The sequence below is a fragment of the Oncorhynchus tshawytscha genome, linkage group LG16 (assembly GCF_018296145.1).
Source record: "Oncorhynchus tshawytscha isolate Ot180627B linkage group LG16, Otsh_v2.0, whole genome shotgun sequence".
Taxonomy (NCBI): Eukaryota; Metazoa; Chordata; class Actinopteri; order Salmoniformes; family Salmonidae; genus Oncorhynchus; species Oncorhynchus tshawytscha.
This window is the reverse complement of record NC_056444.1, coordinates 33,230,095-33,253,304: the sequence shown is the minus strand read 5'-3', so window position 1 is coordinate 33,253,304 and position 23,210 is coordinate 33,230,095. Positions and strand designations below refer to the sequence as shown.

The 23,210-nt window shown below is 47.6% G+C and overlaps 2 protein-coding genes across 2 annotated transcripts in view; both read left to right on the top strand.

The window, feature by feature from the left end:
* LOC112215602 (zinc finger E-box-binding homeobox 1) overlaps window positions 1–23,210 on the top strand; it is a 67,789-nt gene that overhangs the window by 3,096 nt on the left and 41,483 nt on the right. The window lies entirely within an intron of this gene.
* Window positions 6,558–8,903, top strand: LOC121839605. The gene is made up of 2 exons (XM_042299133.1): window positions 6,558–7,949; window positions 7,988–8,903. The coding sequence occupies exons 1-2, from the start codon at window positions 7,443–7,445 to the stop codon at window positions 8,681–8,683; spliced, it is 1,203 nt and encodes a 400-aa protein (XP_042155067.1). The 5' UTR covers window positions 6,558–7,442; the 3' UTR covers window positions 8,684–8,903.

The following is a 23,210-nucleotide window of genomic DNA, read 5'->3' as shown; positions in this document are numbered from 1 at the left end:
TTCTATCTCTATATCTCCATATCTCTATCTCTATCTCTCTCTCTATCTCTCTCTCTCTTTCTCTCTCTCTCTCTTTCTCTTTCTCTCTCTCTATCCCTCTCTCTCTATCCCCTCTTTCTCTCTCTCTATCCCCCTTTCTCTCTCTCTCTCTCTTTCTCTCTCCCTATCCCTCTCTCTCTATCCCCTCTTTCTCTCTCTCTATCCTCCTTTCTCTCTCTCTCTCTCTCTCTCTCCATCCCCCTCTCGTTCTCTCTCTCTCTCTCTCTCTCTCTCTCAGAAGAGGAAGAATGGGTCTGTGGGTCTATGTTTGGCTTCCGTAAAGCTGTGTGATGTAGTACAGGATGTTTATTTGGCTGGTAAACTATAATTAGTGCACTGGACTAATTTTTGCCCCTAAATAATATTGAATGTAACCACACGCTGTAAAGTTGTGTGAGAACAATAAAGCAACACTGTGGTTGAGCTACAGTTCTTAAGAAAATAAGATGTTTTGGCCATTCCAAAGGCTTCAGGGGGAGAGGGGTTTTAAAAGCCATCTGTTTTAAAAGCCATCTGTTAACATTTAAAAGGTCTACCCCTGGTGAGTGGAGTTTAGCAGAAGAGGACATTTTCATTTATCAGTTCTTTAACTTTTGAACAACTTCCTCTGCTGCATATGAAAGTGCCAAGTCAGAGGAACGTCCCCCGCCCCCTCGTCTCCTCACCCCTCCCAGTCCTTTATTCCGGGGGAAGACACAGTATCCAGGGGTGCTTTTGCTTACCCCCTGACCTAGGCACCCATGTGTGCCTCCACTATGACTTCACTTCCCCCCCCCTGTGCCATTGTTGGGTCCCTTCCAGCATGTCCAATTGTGTTTGTGTTTAAGTCCCTTCAATGAAAGGATCCCGAGGGGTATAAAAGCATGGGGGTTGGCTCTGGACTTTAGTCTCCTCCCCCTGCTCCCTCGACCCCTCCCTCCCTCCATCGCCCTGACCAGTACAACCCCTCTGTCCTGTTGAGTTTGGTAGGGGAGGAGGGATGGATAAGGGGGGGGGCTTGAGAGCTGGCAGGGAGGGATGACAGTGAGGTGCTGCTGGAGAGGAGAGCCAGTGGGAAGGAAGGTGGACACTCACTCACTCTGTCAAACACAACTGATCGCTCCCTTTACATGAGAATGGTCTGAGTGTTTCCAATGGAAAGGAGTGCAAATGATTCATTTTGGGTAGTGAGGGTAAACTAAGGAGTAGGATATGACATGAAATCTCTAGTCGAGGAACTGTCTTTACAGACCTCTTGGGGTTTGAAGAGGCCTAATCATGTTTTCTTCTTTTGTCATTTTTATGTTTCTCCACACGTTTTAAAATGTTTGATATGAAATTCTAATCTCTACGCCATTCAATGCACCATGTCACACAATTTCAATGATTTCCCAGCAGACAATTCTGTTTGTGCTCATAATCTGATGCTACTCAAACCCTTTCCCACTGTTGTTGAGGCAGCTTAATGATTAGCAAGCTCCTATAGAGGTATTGCATTACCCTATAAAAATGTGCTCTCCCTTCCCTTAGAAAAGCAGTTTTAAAACCCAAGTCAGTTTCACTAACCCCCTTAACTACGCTTGGATGTCCTTTATTGGGGTTGTGTGTGGGATGAATGCTTAAATGAACCATTGTGTGTTAAAGCTTTGGTTGGAGGAAAGCCTCCAACGGAAAGGAAAGGAAAGGAGAAAGAGGAAAGGAGAAAGAGCCTAGTTATCTTTGCAGCCTGCTCGCTCTACCACATACACTGTCAGTGGAGGAAGAAAAGGCCTATTGAGTGGGGCCGGCGTGGGGAAGGAGAGGCCTTTTCACACTCTGCTTGTGGGAAACTTCTCCCCCACACTGGGCATGGCTATTTGCATATGACCCATTCTCTTCCCAGAGACCCCAGTACTGACAGAGGAATCGGTGGAAAGCTCTGAGAATTCATCACAATCTCCCTCAGTCTCACGACACGACACTCAGGTTTTAGCGTTTGCGTTTTGTTGTTGTTGTTGGATTACCCCAGCCTTTCTTGTTTTTTTTCTTCAGAAATGTGTTTTGTCCGTGTCATGCTCACTTTTTGCTGAAGGTTTGTCTATGCCTCCTGACTATGATTTTGTGTTGTGTTTTTCCTGTGTGTAGTCTAAGCCCTGTATTTAGTGTTAAACTGAGGCTACGTCCCATAACGTGCTCCAGCAGCCGGCAGGAGTTCCTCCCTATATAACCCAGATAGGGCCCACGACGGAGCTGCGTGACTGTGCGGGGGCCAAGGCTGACATAATGAATGAGGAGGCATGAGGGGATGGAGTGTCAATAATGTTGTTGAAAGGACAGAAATATCCTGGAGTTGTTCAGTTGGGGGTTGGCGGGGGAAGGGGGGGAGGTTGGGTGTGTAGAGGGGGAGACTATACATGTCAGGCCCAAGTGAACTGAACAAAATCATGACGGGGGGCTCAGAAGGAGCAAGAGGACGAGCGGGCCCCAGCATAGGCTCTCGTTCTAGCTGGATCAGGAGCCTTCCTCAGTGGCTCAGATCCAACCAGGGGACTGAGTATACAAACTTCTAGATGGAATCTGCCGTACGGGGGAAACAGCGCCACTGTCCGCCCAACAGCCATTGTTATTGGTTTTGGTTTTTGTTTCGTTGACGTAGCAGAGGTGGGGAACGTAGGGGGAGCGTAGGAGGAGCGTAAGGGGGAGCGTAAGGGGGAGCGTCGCACATCAGGGTAACAAATCAATCACAGTGCATATGCTGCTGTTCTATCGCACGTGCAATGATGTCAGAGGGGAAAAAACAGTGTTCGTTGTTGGCAGTAACTTCTTTGTTGTTGTAACATCGCAAACGGACGTGGCAGTTTCGCCATTGTCCCTCAAGCAATGGAAAAAACTCGTTGATTTGACCAATGGAACTTCTGAATGTAAGTGTGTGCGCTCAGCTGTTTACAATACAATGGGCTTACAGTATCCGTATCCAGCACTGGGACTAGAGAACACTTTAGTGTGTTGTTGTGACCATACAGGAAGTGCCTCCAACCTACACTCTCCTCCTCTTCCTCTCCCCATTACTGACTCCCCAGAGTGAGTCATAGACAGACAGGTGTGTTGGTGAGATGACCTCACCCAGCCCACAGCCTCACAATTCCTGTGTCGATTCGAGAGGGCAAGAAATGAAATGCCTTCCTCTCTTCATCTCGCTCTCTCCTTATCGCTCCTCCCTCGCTCTCTGTTCTTACATGGATATTGAGACAGGTGCGATAAAAATAAGTCCAAAAACAAAGTGTCTACTCCTCCCTCTCTCATTATTCCATTCCTCCTACCGATACCATATTACATAGAAACAGGTGGGAGTTGAAATGATAGTCTGAAATAAAGCTTCTACTCCTCCCTCTCTTTCTCTACCTGTCCCATAGACCCCGCCATGTGGGAGCTGAAATGATATAGTGTCCCGTTGTGTATAGCTTACAGCCGGGGGAGATGGCAGCTCCAGGATCAGTTGGTGACATGTCTTTTTGAATAATGTGTTTGGTGGCTGCTCTTTAGGCTGGACTAGTCGTGTTGGGAGTTGACAGTGACCCTACTGTCTGTTGCCTCAGCCTCCGTCTCCTCCTCTTATCCCCCCTGTTCCTCTGTGTCTGCTGCTTCATCCTCTCTTGCCACTCCCTCCTTCTCGCTCCCTCCTTCACCTGCCCCCCCCCTCCTACTCTCATATTGCCTCAGCCTCCTCTCTCCTCCCTCTCCTCCTCTCCTTCCTCCTCCTCTCCTCCCCTGTTTCTCAGTGGAGCGGTTAATGAAAGGTCTGTGTTAACAATAGACAGGCAGCAGGCGCTGAGCCGCCAGCCCTGATCATGCCAGTTTGTGTTTGGGCCACAAACTCATCAGTGGAATCTTTGTTCCTCACCTTTAACCTGACAATTCATTCTCAGTTTCCCTGAAAAACGTGACAGTACAAAGCCAATGGAGCAATATGGTGACTTTATGCTGACAGATCGTAACGTTTCTTGTGTCGCTTTTTGAGTCACTCATCATTGCTTATCATTACCCCCTGGCCTGCATGTACTATAGCTGTGATGATATCAGACAAGACAGGCATTGGCCGGGGTCAGAAGTAGTACACTGTATAGAGAATAGCGTGCTATTTGGGACTCAGCCCAGAGGGACGTGTGTGTCCAAGAGCCATCCTAATGATCTGAAAATGTTGACAGAGACTAAAACGGCTCCTGTGATGTCCCTGTCCCCGGGCCACAGTTAGTGACTTACACAGGGGCCACGCAGTCAAGTAGCTAGCTAGCACACTGCTTTAACAGAAACCCTACTCGCCTTGTTTATTAGTCAGGCAGAGAGGAGAGGAGGGAGGCAACGCTGAATGTCAGAGTCTGTAGACATCACAACACACAGGAGTAATGAGAGAGCGAGACAGAGAGAGAACGAGAGAGGTAGTAGCCTGAAAACAGAGTGTGGTAGGGAGGGGAATGGGACAGGCTGGAGGCTTGAGACAAGCGTAATGTCCACAGCATCGTCCCTGGACCCAGCGTCACTGAGCATGTGCAGCTGAGCTGGCTTGGCCCTGCTAGTGCAACAGAGATACAGTGAGTGAATCGTATTGTTTCAGCAGAGCTCAGTCTGAGACAGGAGCGCTCTCACATTTAGTCATCGAGGCTTCCGCCCAAATGGCAAGATTTTCCCTGTAACGTGCACTGGTATGGGCCCCTACTGGCCCTGGTCGAAAGTGGTGTACTAAGGCCTAATAGGGAATAGGGTGCCATTTGGGACGCATCCATGGGTGATGAATGAGTTTGGCCTGTAAAACAGCTTCATAAACGGTTTATTCCCCTAGCTGTTACACCGCCACCCCATATGCTGCTTCCCCTGATGTCATTGTTCTGTGTGTTAAGTACACGTCTCTGGGGAGTTGGTGATCTGTAAGCACATCTCTTTGGTGTTTTTTGCTCTTCACTGCTTACTGTCCTCATTTGATCAGGTTTCTGTGTGTCTAGCTACCTACCAATACTCACCTGATGTCATTGACTCTAGACTAGAGCAAAGTACACCTACCTACTGTAGCTACCTCTCCAAGCTCCACCCCCCGGGCTCTCTGTCAACTCTGGGAGCAGAGAACCCTGATCGAACCAGTGACTACCCTTTTGACCTGTCCGCCTCTCTGTTATCGCTCAGGTGTTTGGCCTCAGCCTCGCCACACACGCTTCATCCACAGAGTCGGGGTGGAAGGGAGAGAAGGAGTACAAACGTGGTCGCTATAGCCAGACAGTCCCACATCTGTCCTCCTCTTAGCCGTAATGACGTCATCCTTGCCGTGCTCATTACTCAGGCACCAAGCTTCCTGTCCCGCTCACACAGAGGGAGAGCCAATGAACCGTGGGTTTTAATTGATCATGTTTAGAGTCATATGACACCATTAATTAGTGCTTGTAGTTGTTTGTGTGTTTGTTTGTTGTTTCCTGCTGCCGGCTCGTGGTGTGTTCTAAACAGAGGACCAGGCATCATTAGGCGTCTCATCTGTTAGCCGCGCGCCACTGAGCTAACATCACATTATTTTGTAGCCTGGCACTGGTGGTGCGCCTCTCTCTCTCTCTCTCTCTCTCTCTCTCTCTCTCTCTGTCTCTGTCTCTCTATCTCTATCCCCCTTTCTCTCTCTCTCTCTCTCTCTCTCTCTCCCCTCTTTCTCTCTCTCTATCCCCCTTTCTCTCTCTCTGTCCTTCTTTCTCTCTCTCGCTTTCTCTTTCTTTCTATCTCTCTGGCAGCTGCCAGGGTTCTCCCACTCCAACATGAGCAGGTGCTGCAGGCATGCAGGAACTCACTACAGCGCTCATAAATAACACCTGACAGAAGTATTGGAGAGAGTAGGAAGGAAGGAGAGAGAGAGAGAGAGAGAGAGAGAAGAGTGAACGAGATTTAAAGTTTCCTCTGGCATGAGAGCTATATCAAGGAGAGCAGGGCGTGATTCATGGTCAGCTCTGTTCCTCAGCCTCCTGCAGAAGGAGATGCTGCTGTTAGCAATGTGAATGAAGTGGCTGCCTACCCTGCCTGCCCTTCTCAAATGTATTTGTTCACCGCCTCCACTCCCTTTCTTCTACCAACGACCCATTAAAAATGTAAGCCAAATAGCCCACACTTTCATGCCACATCAAATTAGTTTAAAAATTACATTTTACAAAGATAAGGGCACCACATAGACAGAGGGTATTGTCATTGAGGTCTCTTTTGCTGCAATTAAGGACCGAAGAGCTTCTGAACAACGCTAATTGTCCGGCACTCTAAAAGCAAATGAAGTGGTCAAACAGGAATTAAATTTCATGCACACTTTAATAATCTCTCACAATTATGAACTTGTACCGCAAAGAAATCAAATAAAAATGATATGCAAGGACATGTGTTTTTAGCCTAGGCTACAAATCTTCAAATCTTCAATCTGTCTTTAGCCACTTCAGGACAACTATCGATCACTCGTTCAGTCAATCATTTCTCTGATTGGCTAACCTATGAACAAAACCAGGAAGTCTGTAAGATTACCCAGGATGCAACCTGAGCAGTCTTTATAAAAAATGGTGGATAAATGAAGGTAGTTCACTCAGGCCGGTCTACTTAAGGGGGTGGCTCTCCCATAGACACCAATGTGATAGCAGCTGGGTCTGGTCTACTTAGATCATTGACTTCCATTGAAACAGAAGAAATTAGGGAGTGGAATGTCTCACTTCCTCTTCTGTCTCTGGTCTTTATCTCTGTCAAAACAACAGTGTTCCTTGCCTGGGTTGCGCCCCAAATGGCACCCTTTTCCATATATAATATAGTACACTACCACTTTTGACCAGAACCATATCTGCCCTGATCAAAAGTAGTACACTGTATAGGGAATATGGTGCCATTTAGGATGGAGCCTTGGTCTGGTCCTAATCAGCTAAAGGCAGCATTCCCAGCCCCTGTGGAAGGCAAGGGACCTATTTAAGGCTTCTTGTTGGAGGTTGGAAACAACATAAAATACGGGTTAGGAGGACTAGCTGTGCTGCCATATAGTTTTAAAAGCTCTGTGAACTTAGCAGAAGAAAACAACTTTTGTGAGAACAGTATCAAAATGTTAGTTGCGTCAATTGAGGGAAATAGCTGCAGACACAGGTTTTATGAAAGAGGTCTGACTCTGGCCACACACGGTATCGAGCTGCCGTCTGTAACCTCCGCCTCTCGCCTGGTGTGCTGACGAAAGATGGTTGGTTTTTATTTGGTGGGGAAAGTTTGTCATCATTTGTTTGATAGGAAATGGTCCATTAACCCTGTCACCCATTGTTTTATCAAGCCAAATTCTCAACCATTCAAAATGACACAATGTGACCCATCCTTCTTTCTTTTGAGTGTGTGACTCTGGCATCAAACGTTTCCCCAGCGCCCTCCTGACTTCTAAACAAAATGACCCGGTCCTTATTCTGCCATCTATGCTATCTGCCCTCATTCACTGTAGCGCCCTCCTGACTTCTAAACAAAATGACCCGGTCCTTATTCTGCCATCTATGCTAACTGCCCTCATTCACTGTAGCGCCCTCCTGACTTCTAAACAAAATGACCCGGTCCTTATTCTGCCATCTATGCTAACTGCCCTCATTCACTGTAGCGCCCTCCTGACTTCTAAACAAAATGACCCGGTCCTTATTCTGCCATCTATGCTAACTGCCCTCATTCACTGTAGCGCCCTCCTGACTTCTAAACAAAATGACCCGGTCCTTATTCTGCCATCTATGCTATCTGCCCTCATTCACTGTAGCGCCCTCCTGACTTCTAAACAAAATGACCCGGTCCTTATTCTGCCATCTATGCTATCTGCCCTCATTCACTGTAGCGCCCTCCTGACTTCTAAACAAAATGACCCGGTCCTTATTCTGCCATCTATGCTATCTGCCCTCATTCACTGTAGCGCCCTCCTGACTTCTAAACAAAATGACCCGGTCCTTATTCTGCCATCTATGCTAAACAAAATGACCTGGTCCTTATTCTGCCATCTATGCTATCTGCCCTCATTCACTGTAGCGCCCTCCTGACTTCTAAACAAAATGACCCGGTCCTTATTCTGCCATCTATGCTAACTGCCCTCATTCACTGTAGCGCCCTCCTGACTTCTAAACAAAATGACCTGGTCCTTATTCTGCCATCTATGCTAACTGCCCTCATTCACTGTAGCGCCCTCCTGACTTCTAAACAAAATGACCCGGTCCTTATTCTGCCATCTATGCTATCTGCCCTCATTCACTGTAGCGCCCTCCTGACTTCTAAACAAAATGACCCGGTCCTTATTCTGCCATCTATGCTAACTGCCCTCATTCACTGTAGCGCCCTCCTGACTTCTAAACAAAATGACCCGGTCCTTATTCTGCCATCTATGCTAACTGCCCTCATTCACTGTAGCGCCCTCCTGACTTCTAAACAAAATGACCTGGTCCTTATTCTGCCATCTATGCTAACTGCCCTCATTCACTGTAGCGCCCTCCTGACTTCTAAACAAAATGACCCGGTCCTTATTCTGCCATCTATGCTAACTGCCCTCATTCACTGTAGCGCCCTCCTGACTTCTAAACAAAATGACCTGGTCCTTATTCTGCCATCTATGCTAACTGCCCTCATTCACTGTAGCGCCCTCCTGACTTCTAAACAGGGCTATAAAGACGCTTCATTCAACCAGTAAAAAGCCCCCCTGCCCAATGTGTGTGTGTGTGTGTCTACCCCCCTGCCCAGTGTGACTGTGGCCTTCCTTGTTCTAGTGCCAGGATGTAGCCAGTCTTCCTTGGCATCGTTGCCATCGTGGCACCATGTACAATCCACTGATAATATATCTGTGTTATGTAGTGTTCATCCTATATTATAGGATGTTGTTACTGTATGTAGTGTTAAGTCGATTCTACACTGAAAAGAGAAAGGTTCGAAAAATGGTTCTTCCTCAGCTCATACGGTTCCTTGGAGAACTCTTGCCCGATAAAGGACCCTTTGAGTTAAGTGTGGGGCTCTTGGCGTGGCATCTACAGTTCTTCAGAATTCTAAAAGGTTCTGGAAATGTATGGGAGCCTGCAGATGTGTCCCTTTCATAGCAGCAAATTGGCCAGTGTTAACTAGTATTGCATTTTCAGTGTAACATTACTAGTGTTGATTCGAGAGTTAAAAGAACACTGTAAAGAGTTAAAGGTGCTACACATAGGATTTTTAAAGAATGTTTGCATTGTAGTGGAATAGTGGAATGATAGTGGAATAATCTATTAGTATTACTTACCCGCCAGTGTTGTGATTGGCTGTGATATTCACCTATTGATTTCTCCCGCCGGAGCGGCGTCTCTTGTCAAACTAAGCTGTTCTGACTTTGTGGCTGTGTTGTGGAAATTGTTCTTATCTTTTCCTGGTTGCTAACATTCTCCACTGTTTGCTCAATTTCAGTTTATGTGAGGACAAGCACTGGATAGTGTAAGGAATCATTGTACCATCTAAATCGCTTTGAAATATATTTTCGATAACAAAAATATATCGTTTTTACAGCTGTTTAAAGTCATTTTTTCTGATCCTAGATCTGTGCCTGTATGGTCAACTTCACCTCTGGAGTGTAGAAACACCAAGGGTCCATATTCACAAAGCGTCTCAGAGTAGGAGTGCTGATTTAGGGTCCGGTACTCCCTCTTATTTATTATGCAAAGGCTAAACTGACCCTAGATCAGCACTCCCAGGCCTGAGAGGAGAGGCGAGTAAGGGTTAGTGGGAGCTCACTTCCTGTTGTTGACGCTGCCGTATTGTTGACGCTGCCGTAACCTGTGTCGGGTGAACAAGGTGATGGGTGCTGCCATGAGATTACCCGAGAAAGTCACATGGTCTGTCTGCATGTGTGTGTGTGTGTGTGTGTGTGTGTGTGTGTGTGTGTGTGTGTGTGTGTGTGTGTGTGTGTGTGTGTGTGTGTGTGAGAGATCTGGTTTGCTATGCATTCCTGACCTCCACCTGAATGATGACCTATGAACAAACTGTTTTTTTTTTCTGAGGCCACATGCCTCGCGCCTGCCACCCAGCCCAGCAGACTTGGGGGGCCTGTTACTACCAGAGGTTTGGACCACGGCTGCTTTGCCCCTCAGTAACACGGGAAGGTATTTGGCCTTCACCAGACTCTCTGGAATGGATACACAGATGTATTTCCTGTGGGCACTTTGTTACATTATCCACTCATGTGAAATAACATCATAACTGAAATAATAGAATGCTTTGCTTGATCAGATTCACAGAATTATCCATCCAAGACTCAGTCAGATTGCATTTCTCTATCTATATTAATGTAAATCCTGCAATAGAAATGATTACATAATGTTATTTTCCCCCGAATGGAAACGTCCTAATATGGTAAAGGCCATGGTAAGGTTTAGCATGGAGGACACTGACTTCCCACTTAGGCCTTAATTCCCTGAGTCAAGCCACCCCCATGTCCTCCCCCTGGCTGGCTAATTTAAAGCAGTGCCTTCTTAATCGAATGCCTGTCTAATAAATCCATTAGATCAAGAGGAATCTCCTAACTCTGGCTGGCCTGTGGGAACAGAACATCTCGGCAGGGAGAGAGAACGTTGCTACGCCCTTCTGGAGTCAGAGCTGAAGGAATCTTACTGTATCCCCTCTATCAGGAGACACGGAATGAGTTGTCAATCAGTTCTAGAATTGGAACTAAAGGAATCTTACCTAGCTACAGTATTCTCTGATTGTATCAGCGGTCACAGAATGAGTCGTAATTCAATCAAGTCCACATAGCGGTATTTATAGCCTATGCATACCATACGAGGGCCCCTTTAAACCAATGGAAAACGAGGATACTTTTTTAAGGTAGCAGTTCCTGTAGCATGTTCTCAAAAGGAAGTGTTTCTTTTTGCATTAACTGGGGGAAGAGGACCTGCTAATGCAAGTCTCTTGTAGGATTAGAATCATGTAGAATTAGGAAGATTATGCATGCGCCCCAATTGTATGTGCTGTTGTAGATGAGTATTTTGAGATAAATATTTAGTCATACTCCTGCCCTATAGTCCTATACCTGGATCGCTAATCTAATCTAGAGACGCATATTAAAGGCCCACTACAGTCAAACATGTGAGTTTTATATATATTTCCACACTATGAGGTTGGAATAATACTGTGAAGTTGTGACAATAATGATGAAGCCCATTTAGTGTAAGAGTTATTTGAAAAGACTGCCTGAAATTTCACCCTGTTTTGGTGGGATGGAGTATTGGCCTGCATGGTGACATCACCAGGCGGCATATATTAGTTATTAGACCAATAGGAAAGAAAGTTCCAAACCTCTTTGCCAATAATAGCTCGTTTTCAGTTTTCCCTCCCCACTCAGACCACTCCCAGATTCTTGCTTGAGAAATTGCTGTTTTTGTCTTTATTTACCATTTGAATTGAAAACAATCGCAGTAGGTAATTCATTGTTATCACGAAATTATTTGATATTGAGAACAAAAAACGCCTGTATTGGACCTTTAAAGCCTGCTTAACCTACCAGTATCATGATATAGGCTAGCAGGGGGCCTACCCTGCTATTAAATACAGATATGGAGGATTACTGTCTCTGTCTGTCTGTCCGTGAAAAGGCGATTAGGGGGGCAGATTGGATTTAATGTGTGTGTTAGACAAAATAATTGCTACTGCATCGCAAAGCTCTCATGTCGGGAATGATCTGTTCATGTCTGTGTACGACGTGTGCATGCACAAACACCTCCCTTCCCTCCTGCGTGGCTGATAATTACAGCGTCATAGCACCCCTACGTTAGAAAACACAACAACAATGTGACTAGACAGATAATTCTATTTGGGATGAAGCTATGGTCTGGCTTCCCCCTAAATAATGCCTGTGACTCAGCATCCCGATTTCCTGTTGAAAAGAGAGAAAATAATAAATACATCTCTGGAGGTTAAGTCCTGCTTCCTCTCAGTGAGAGGCCTGTCTCTCCTAGACCAGGGAGGTTTTGACCTCCCCCTCTCAACCACTCACCTTGCTGTAACCAGGGAGGTTTTGACCTCCCCCTCTCAACCACTCACCTTGCTGTAACCAGGGAGGTTTTGACCTCCTCCTCTCAACCACTCACCTGGCTGTAACCAGGGAGGTTTTGACCTCCTCCTCTCAACCACTCACCTGCTGTAACCAGGGAGGTTTTGACCTCCTCCTCTCAACCACTCACCTTGCTGTAACCAGGGAGATTTTGACCTCCCCCTCTCAACCACTCACCTGGCTGTAACCAGGGAGGTTTTGACCTCCCCCTCTCAACCACTCACCTTGCTGTAACCAGGGAGATTTTGACCTCCTCCTCTCAACCACTCACCTTGCTGTAACCAGGGAGGTTTTGACCTCCTCCTCTCAACCACTCACCTTGCTGTAACCAGGGAGGTTTTAACCTCCTCCTCTCAACCACTCACCTTGCTTTTTTTGGTAGTATGTGTTGTGAGATTTTAGGCTGGTGAGAAAGGGAATGTTACGTGGATGTAGTGGGTGTGTTTAAGTGGACACACATGTAGTATCCCAACCTCCAGATGTCCTCCAGAAAGGCAATGTGTGGGCTGTGCCCTTTACCTAAGAGATACACACCGCGTGTGGCAGTGTGTGCTTACAGTATGTGTTTGTTTGTTGATGTGTGTGTGTGTATTTTCTATCTATCTGTGTGTGTGTGTGTGTGTGTGTGTGTGTGTGATACCCACCTTTTGCCCGAGTCTGTCCCGAGCTTGTTTATCCCCAAGGGCGCCTCTTTGTAAAGCAGAGGAGGTTTAATCATCTCACTGACACATGTCCTCGTTATCACCCTAGATTAATGAGCTCGCCATTAATGAAAAAAAAGAAGGAGTTGCTAACCTCCCTCCTCCCTCTCTCCTCCACATGTTTAACACCAGCCCGGAGGAGAGAGGGAAAGAATGGAGGAGGCGGAGAGAGATAACAGGGGTTAAAGAGAGTGAGATGCCGTAGAGAGAGAGAGAGGGAGGAGAGAGAGGGAGTAAGAAGATGATGCTTAGCTCTCCCCAGGGGGGATGACATCACTCTGAGGGAGGTATGATGTCTATCAGCTCTGTTTATTATCCATGAGAGAGAGGGTGTGTCTGTGTATTACTAGGCCTTACTGTCTGTTTGTCTGGACACAAGCCTCCAATCTCTCTTTGTATTCAGCCATCTCTCTCTCTCTCTCTCTCTCTCTGTCTCTCTCTCTCTCTCTCTCTCTCTGTAATGTTGAATGAAAATCCTATTCGCCTATTGTTGAATATCCTTTCGCTTTATGTATCTAGTGTGCTGATGGCTGAGTGAGGTTTCCCATGTGACAAAGCCGGTGTGATGACAGATAAGGACTGAATCCCAAATGGCACCCTATTCACTATAGAGTGCACTAGTTTTGACCAAAACCATATGGCCCCGGGTCAAAGGTATTGCTCTATGTAGGGACTAGGGTGCGATTTGAGAAGCAGGCAAAGCCAGTGGGTTGATGGATAAGGTGTGGATGAGACAAGGAGAGACGGGTGGCAGGTGCAGCTAACGGGGAGTGTAATCATCAGATACCAGAAACCAGCAACAGGAAATCCAGGTTGTCGTGGCAACCTGGCATTATTGATTAAGTGGTCATCTCTGAGCTCATGCTGCAGCAAGGGACCCGGGTGGAGATGGTGCTGGCAGACTGCGTCCTTTTACAAGCAGAGGATAGGGGATCAGGAGGAGTGATGCACTGCTCTCTGTCTCTGGAGAGGGGCTAACAAAAAGGTTTACTTCTGTGGACTTAGGCCCTAGTCTTCTCCCTCTCTCCCTCGTCTTTCTTTCTTTCTTTCTTTCTTTCTTTCTGTCCCTATCTACCCTCTCTCTCTCTATCTCTCTTTCTCTCTCTCTCGCTTGCTCTCTCTCGCTTGCTCTCTCTCCTCTCCCTCTCTTGCTCTTTCTCTCCTCCTTCCCTTCCCTCTCCCTCCCTCCCTCCCTCCCTCCCTCCCTCCCTCCCTCCCTCCCTCCCTCCCTCCCTCCCTCCCTCCCTCCCTCCCTCCCTCCCTCCCTCCCTCCCTCCCTTCGTCCTTCCCTTCCTCCCTCGCCTTTCTTGCTTCTCTCCAGTCTGTGTGTCTCTATATAAGGCTGTGTACTGAGACGTTTCATTGGGTGTTTCCACAGCATTAACTCACATGGTTCAGCCTGATTTATGGGGCTGTGGCAGACAAGGACAGTTTGCTTTTCCATTTTACTAGAACCACTCGACCAGACCAGCCCTGCCCTGCATGATCCCAGTGATTTAGGGCCATTGCTGTAAATGCACTGATCTCTATGTAGCATGTAGGTTATTGCCTATATTCATAATTAGCTGATGGCGGTGTATATTTAGAATATTTCACCGTTTGGCTGACTTGACTTGACATTCTCGTGGTATCTTCTTTCAGTGTACGCCAGATCATCTCCCCTCTCTCAGGACAGGCTCACTGGTCATCTCGCCCAATCCCAAATCCTTACCAGATGTCTCTCTTCTCGCACTGTCGACACCCAGTGCTTTGGTCACACCTGGCTCTGGCTGTGGAGTGCTGGGCTATCGGACACTAAGACAGTGTCTAATGGAGGAATGATGCAGCCTGCAATTCTCTGCCAGATAACAGCTGGGCAGAAGCCTGAGGTAACATGAGGGAACAATGAGGAGGAGGGTTAAACCCCCTTCTAGACTGCCCTGGGAATCCAGGGTTCTCCTCCTCTCTCACTCTCTTTCCTTTTCTGAACTAGGTATAAATGGGTCTTCCCTGTTGGGGAGTTTGACTTACAATATCTGGGGTGTTGAGGCTTTCTCTCCGTTAGGGAGAGTTTCATCCTACGTAGGCAGACTCCGTGATCGTGCGTGGGCTCGCATGGAAATTGAATCTAACGAGGCAGAGGCACTCCCTTATGACCCACTCAAAAGAGGGGACTTCCTGCTCGCCTTAACACAGGCCTACTGTGATGATCACAAGGGATGCAGCCCATCTTTCTGATGTATCCCCCCTTCGGGGGTTAGAGAAGATAGCAGCACAAGCTCCCCCTGGTCAGGAGTTGTCTCTCTCTCCTCACACCCCCTCCAGTCATACCAGACTAGAAAACAGAGCAGCTCTCTGTGCCGGGTTCCTCTGTGTGACTCTGTCCTGTTAACCCATGACTGCTGAACTGACTACCAGCCCCCCAATACAGTCAGTCTCACAACAACGCTGAGAGATGGGTGTGATGGCTGGTTGAAAATCATCCCGATGAGTCACTCATTTCTGGAATGACTGGAGAGGTGAGTCATCGGGCAGAGTGGCCCCTAGAGAATGGAGCCACAGCAACACCTGAAGGGGCTACAGCAATGTAAACAGAGACCTCTGTCTGTCTCCTGCACCACACTGTAGATGCTTGTGAGTGTGCATGGGGAATGTACCGTTGTTGTCCATTCTGAGCTCAGTAGCACAGCCCTGTTTAATGACGCTATGTGTGACTCAGCGATCATTAGATGTAGACAGCCAGACCGCATTCTCCTGAAGGCTAGAGAGGAAGCCAGCCGGTCAGGGCTCGGTGTAAATGGTCAGGGCGTCTGAGCACCGCAGTTTAGCCAGTGTGTCGTTTCCCATTAACCCGGGCCAGGCCTGAGTGACAAGGTAGACAGCTGCACCTACGTGGGTACCATTTAGCCACAGTGGTCTTTGTCACAGACGAAGAGATTCTGCCTGTATGCAACTCATCTGTCTGTTTTATCGATGAGTCCGTGTGACTTGGTGTGGAAGCTGTATGTGTGTGTGTGTACGTGTTTCCCAGAAATCCCCAGCTGAGGTTCCTAGAGGAATGGAACTGAGAACGTCTGGGTTGTGGCTGTGAGAGAGGGTGTGAGGGTCCAGTCTGCCCAGTCACTCATTCCCCAGAGAGAGAGAGAGAGAGAGAGAGAGAGAGAGAGAGAGAGAGAGAGAGAGAGAGAAGAGAGGGAGAAGCCGTGCGACTGCTCTGGAATGTAAACAGGGGAGCTAAATAAACTGCTATGTGGGGCGGAGGAGTGCTCTGGGGAGAGAGAGAGAGAGAGAGGGTAAATTGAAATTGAATTGAGAGAGAGGAGAGGGACAGAGAAGGAGAGAGAGAGTTTACTGTACATTTTTATTGTTTATTTCACTTTTGTTTGTCATCTCGTTCACTTGCTTTGGCGATGTTAACATGTGTTTCCCATGCCAATAAAGCCCTTAAATTGAATTGAATTGAGAGATGGTTGGGGGGAGAGAGACTGGAGCCCAGGGAGCTGCTTCAGACCGGTGACTGAACCTGAGCACTGGAGGACTGAATATAGATATATAGAGGAACAGCGGGGAGCTCCAACAAGCTGCCCCCTGCCCTCCTCTAAACACCTTATCCACACCCTAAAATAAGATGCTCTGACAGGCATGTGACACCTTGCCTTGTGACACCTTGCCTTGTGACACCTTGTCATGTGACACCTTGTCTTGCGACACTTTGTCTTGGGAAACTGGCCCCACAAGTTCTCAAATATTCTCACCCCTCTGAAGTACCTTAATGTTAAAGCAAGTTCCCCCGAAGATGATAAGTGGCAGTAGTTTATATATCTTCTGTCAACAGGAGCAGAGGAATACCCTTGCCGATGATTAACCTTGCCTGAGACATGAAGACTTTGTCACCCTTTAGTTCAGCGGGCTGATACAGCGCTGGCTGGTTGGGCTTCAGAAGCAGTAGGCCCGACATTACAATGTAGCCAGAGGTGAGGTTACTCTGCCGCCAGAGGTGTCACAGGGAGAATCTCAAATGCATACTCCTCGCGTCCTCTGTTCCCTCCTCCTTCTCAAAACCCATTGGAAGAGAAGGTCAGAGGGGAGGGGCCTCTTGTCTTTCTCCAAAGGAACAGAGGTGTTTTTTCTTTCCTTTTCTGTTCTCTTCCCCCTTTTTCTTCCTTCCTTCGGGTTGCCCTTTCCATGTGGAGCTCTTCTTATTCCTCCTCAAGGTAGATCATAGACAAAGGAGAACAAATTATAGGGCCTAGACCCAATGTCAACAAGCGCCCGCTCCCTTTTCGGAAGGGCATTCTCTTGTAAAGGTTCCTGTTTGTCCATGGTTTCTTTAGAAATAGTTCCCTGCTTCAGTCTGCTGTACAAAATGTGTCTTCTGTTCTGTTCCATTCATTCACCTTTAAATGTGACGTTTTTCAGGACGTTGAAAAGTTGTCCCTTTAAAGAGTAATTTCTCTGCTTCAGTTCGTTGTACCGTCAAACTATGTTCTGTTCTGTTCTATTCCATCCGTGCTGTGTCGGAGGTGATAAACACTACTGTCAGACCTGTAGGTGTCTGAGACGTCATCCTTTATTCATCCCCATGAAAACAGCAGGAGAATTGCCTTTGCCAGTTGTTGCTGTGCCCCTCTCCTTTAGACAGGAACATGCCCACAGAGAAGTACATTATTGATATGTGCTGAGTGGAGGAGGATGAGGATAGGGAGGGAGGATGAAATATGCATCACGGTGGTTCTCTTAGGGCCCCACTGAGTCGTGTTGGGGACAGTTGGGCCATATGCTGCTGAGGGCCCCAGTGGACACTAGTGGTAGACGACAGAGTTTTTACTACAGCTGGAGAGAGCCAGGCAATCTCCTCCCAACTCCCATCCCAACATGCACTATGCATGACTTGGCATGCACGCACATTTCAGGCACTGATGAACAAATTTGACATCTTTGAACTAATTAGGCCTACGGGTACAAGAAACACTGTCTTCTTTATTCAGCTTTACAACTGGATCGGCTAGATCGTTTCAGTCGGCATGACGCCCCTGTCTGGTGATGGCGGACAGTAGTGTGCCTTTCAGACCAAAAGGTTTCATACCTTATATGATGTACCAGGCAGCATCCCCTTCCTTACCCAGTAGTTACATGTGCCACAGGGGACTGCTAAAGAGAGAGATAAAGACAGAGAGAGAAAATGTAGATTGGGGGGGGGGAGTGCTTGGCCGGCGATTCTTCCTGAGCGGTTGACTGGCTGCTGGAATTCACGAGGTAAATTGAATCAGCACTTCCTGTGGACTCACTGCTAGCTACGCTGATGGTGTCAGCGTGATATCCATCCCCCTCTCTCTCTCTCCTCCCCCCTCTTCTCTGCCCCTCCTCTTCCTGCCCATTGGTTTAATAGGATAGTGGTTTCAGGAGTGAGGGGAAAACAAGCGCTGATGTAATGTGTGGAGGATCTTGACTGCTGCTCCTTGAATTTGTGCGCTGTGGGCCTATTTAAGTGTGCATGTTCTGTGTGAGACACAATTGAGCGAGTGTGTGTGTGTGCGTGCGTGCGTGTGTGTGCGTGCGTGCGCGAGTGTGTGGGTTCTGCCTGTCCATGGAGTGAAATTGGACTCAACTGAGCACCTGAGCAGATTATCCTCCTGGTTAATTTAAGAGAGAGAGATCATTAAAGTGAGCAGAAAGGAAAGAGGTCAACTTTTTCCTTAATCCCTCTCTCCTCTCCTTTCCTGGCATTAGAGTAGCAGCACTGTTTGGGGGCTTACTTTGGATCGGTGCCTTGTTGAAACCCACCAGGGAGTCCAATCTCTTCTGCAGTACGATTCCATTCTATCAGAGATGGTGATGCCACTTTAACGTGGAGAGAGATATCAGGCCCTCTAATGCTACATACACACCCACACTCACATGGGCATACAAGAGCGTGCAAACACACACACCTTGATACACAATCTGTTGACCAAGTGGATGAGTGAAGGAAGGTAGTGCACTATTTGGAGCGCAGACTGTGAGTGCTAGGCAGATATTAGAATCATTTGCTTTTGTTGATATGATAGGCTGGCCTAATGGTTTTCTTTTACCAATAACTTGCGTCAGTGTGATGTCAGCCGAGTTCCCTAATCCCCACTTCCACTTCAATTGGGTTTCTCAGAGGCAATTTAAATGGAAAACCTCTCAGGTTGATAAAACCCTATCTACCTCAATAGATCCCTAGATAGTACCTAGATCCTACTTCTACATACCTACATGTCCCTTTGTTGTAGCCCTAATCAGAATGCCTACGGGCATTACAGAAAAGTAGCAGGTGTGTGGCATCACAATACACGACACGAACAGGCAGGCTGCAGATTATTTTATTCTAATCCATAATCTGTGATCCTACTTTGATCTTACTGCTTAGTGGATGACAGGTTTGATTGTGTAATAACCTGAGTGTCAGTTTTAAGAGGATGACATTGTGTCATACTTTAACCTTTCACCTTCAGTCATTTAGAGCATCGAGCTTCCTATTGTTGTTGTGAACCTTGATCTGCATGACTAGGAACCTGTTTGTTATCCTGTGTGTTTGTGTGTGTGTGTGAGAGAGAGAGAGAGCAGACACTTTATTAGTATGCGCCTTAGTTAAAGTGACAAACCTTTTGTTCCCTGACCGTCTATTTAAGACGATGTGGCTAACTGGTACATATTGTGGTGTGTCGGGGGATGAGACATTGCTGAACACTAGGAGGGATGGAGTGCTTTTCAAATATTACGTTCACGGCTACCTCTATACGACAGACTGGAGCTCATGATCCCCAGTGCAGCTAGTAGTGTTAAAGTTACAGGTTTGATCCCAACAATTCATAAAACCAAGCCTCCATCACCAGAACCATAAATACAGGCCTGGGATCTGCTGACGCCGGCATTTACTGGGACTGTGCTATACAGCTAGCTAGGCAGTAGCCCGGGGCAGGGATAGGGGCCGGATTTATCGCTGCTCAAGCAAGCAGGCTGCACTCTTCCATTTAGAGGCATGTCCACAAACTGTAGTTTACGAAACACCATTCACCATTGTGATGATAGGCTCTATATCTATAGCTTACACTGAGTATACCAAACATTAGGAACACCTTCTTAATATTGAGTTGCACCCCCTTTGCTCTCAGAACAGCCTCAAATCGTCGGGGCATGAACCACCACGTGCCGAAAGCGATCCACAAGGATGCTGGCCCATGTTGACTCCAATGCTTCACACAGTTGTGTCAGGTTGGCTGGGTGTCCTTCTGGTGGTGGACCATTCTTGACACACACAGGAAACTGTTGAAAGTGAAAAACACAGCAGCATTGCAGTTCTTGACACAGACCGGTGCGCCCGGGTACCTACTACCAGACCCCGTTCAACGGCACTAAAATCGGTTGTCTTGCCCGTTCACCCTCTGAATAGCACACATACACAATCCACGTCTCGGTTGGCTTAAAAATCCTTCTTTAACCTGTCTCCTCCCTTTCATCTACACTGATTTGAAGTGGATTTGACATCAATAAGGGCTCATAGCTTTCACCTGGTCAGTCTATTTCATGGACAGATTGAGTGTCCTCACGCTGTGGTGTATGACGCAGCTGTGAACTCAGGGCCCTGTAAAGGGACAGTATAGGGTAGTGATATACAGGGCAGAGATGTTCTATAATATAACAGGATGTGTATACAGTACTGTGTGGTAGCCAGGGCTTATATTGACTGTAGCGTAGCAGTGAGCTCAGGGTCTGGTGACTGCTGGATAATGTGGATGTGGTTTGGTAGTAAAAGTGCTGTACAGACTGAACATGGAGCGAGCGGAACAGGGGTGGCTGACTAGCTGTGGCTGGCGACATGGCTCACGGGCGCCACTGTTTTTCTGTGAAAAGAATGGGACGGCTGCCATGGATTAGTTACTGTGACGCACCGCTAGTGGACCAGACTGCCCTCCCATGTGGAAGGGATTTATTCCAGAATCACTCACTCTCTGTGACTGGTTGGTGTGTGGGTGGGTGGTGGTGGTGGTGGTGTGTGTGTGTGGTGGTGGTGTGTGTGTGTGTGTGTGTGTGTGTGTGTGTGTGTGTGTGTGTGTGTGTGTGTGTGTGTGTGTGTGTGTGTGTGTGTGCAAGCATGTGTGTGTATAGTACAGTGTGTGTGTCAGGAGTACTTTACCCTGACCTCACACACCTACTGTTGGTGTTTAACACACTAATGTTATGTCAAGGCCCCATTTCAATAACACGGACCACTTCAGCTCGTTAGCTAGCCTTCGGACTAAGTGAAGGAACGCTTGCTTGATTGACTCAACCGTGTCAGTGGTTCGACTTAGCCGAGACTCGCTCCACCGTCCCGCTCTTCTTGTTGACATACAGGACATGGTTCACATTGACCAACACCAGTTCCCTTTACAGTGCTAGATGAGAAGGGTTCTGGTTCATACACAGCAGACAGATCTGGTTTGAAAAAAGCCAGCTGGATAAATCAGTCGACGCCCTCTTGCTCACCGGTTGCACAACTCGGTGAGTCGCTGTCGTCCGTCGGTCCGTGTCCAACCGGACACCCACTTCCAGACATAGCTGGTTGAGTAGTCATTGCCCTCCGTAGCTGAGCTGGCCATAGAGACATAGGCTACAGTATGTCCCAAATGGCACCCTATTCCCTATTTCTTATGGGCCCTGCTCAAAAGTAGTGCACTGTGAAGAGAACCGGGAGCCATTTGGGACACAGCGTGGGCTAGAGTTTCCACCACGGCATCCTAACCCTCAGGTTGTGGAAGTGTAGCGCCAGCTCTCCAAACATCCTCCTGCTATGACCACTTCCTGTCCCAGTCCCGTGTTGGAATCCACTGCCTCTACAGCCTCTCACACTACACCTGAAGGGTAACGTGTGAGTGCATGGACTGGGGAGAATTTGGTCATGTTTAAATGATAGGCTGGCCTACTGTTTTTAATTTATTTTGACCAATAAAGTGTTGACTAGATGTCAGCCGAATTCCCGGATCCCCACTTCCACTTCAATGGTTCTCTCAGAGGCTATCTATCTGTAATTTATCAGTTTCTTTATGTGACACTCGTTGCGGTCTTCATTTTGCCCTCCCCTCTTCTCTCGCTCCCCACCTCCTCCCTCTCCCTCCCTCTTTCTCTATTTACGTCCCTGTGAGCACCTGAGAGGAAGCAGCTGGAGGTTCTGATTACACTTCTCCTTCTCCCGCCCGTCCGGCGTGTCTCTTACGTCTTTCGCTTTTGTTTTCTCGCAGGTCACATTGTCTAATAGTGTGTTGGGTTTCCTATTATCCTCAGTGCCAGTCTTTACTCCCCAAAATAAATCTGTGGACAGGGCGGAATGAGTAACCAAGAGGTGGTTCCTCACACCAAAACACACTCACATCTCCTCGTGTCTGTCTAGCCACTCCCAGGGCTTTGTCTTTGTCCCTCTCTCAGTGTGTTTTCAGGCTGCGTCTCCATGTCAATAAAATGACTAATTCCCAGACACAGCTCATCAATATGGAGGACAGGACAGGGGCCTTTGCTTGCATGGATGAGCAGAGGGATGAATAATGTTAGCAAAGTGTCAATGTATACCTCCCCTCCCCCTCTCCTCCTTCTCCTCTTTCTGTGTCTTTCTGTGTGTGTGTGTGTGTGTGTGTGTGTGTGTGTGTGTGTGTGTGTGTGTGTGTGTGTGTGTTGTGTGTGTGTGTGTGTGTGTGTGTGTGTGTGTGTGTGTGTGTGTGTGTGTGTGTGTGTGTGTGTGTTTACGGTAAGGAGGATCAGTGCTAGGCCTACCATTAATCACTCCACCAGGGTCTTTCAGCACACCTCGCATGCTGGGTTTATTAAAAGCACGAGTGTGATCGCTGATCTGGCTGGCAAAACACACACACACACCCCCCGCAGATTTACACAAGTGTCACACTCGCACCTCACGCAGCAACAGCAAAACCTACACATCTACAGACTCACATCCACAGTCTACCATCACTACTAGTCAGCCTCACATTGGCGTGACCGGTCTAGATGCTTGTCTTTCACTTTGCGTAGAACACTCTTTGTATCCTGGAAAGGAAGGCCACTGTGTACAGTCACATTGCCTCATGGAATTCCCCTAGGCCAGGGACATTCACTTCACACATTCAGTGCTCTGTGTGTCCATCGGCAGCCACCGTACTGACCTCCTGATAGAGGACAGAGGACATGGAGAAATATAGTCAGAACTGAATTTGGTTTTAGGCTAGATCAGTATTGATAGTTCATATCCTTGACTTCTCTGTGTTTCTCTCAGGTTCTGTCAGATAGGTGAGGCCTACATAGAGTAGAGCAAGGCACTCATTAATGGCTGGGTCAGAGGCCAGCAGGGAGGCAGGGAGGGAGGGAGGCAGGGAGGAGGGAATGAGAGATCTGTGCCTATCGACTGCCTCCAGAGAGTGTCGATGCTCTCTTCGATTTCTGCCACAGAAATCGAATGGTCTCTCTCCCAGTGCTAAAGC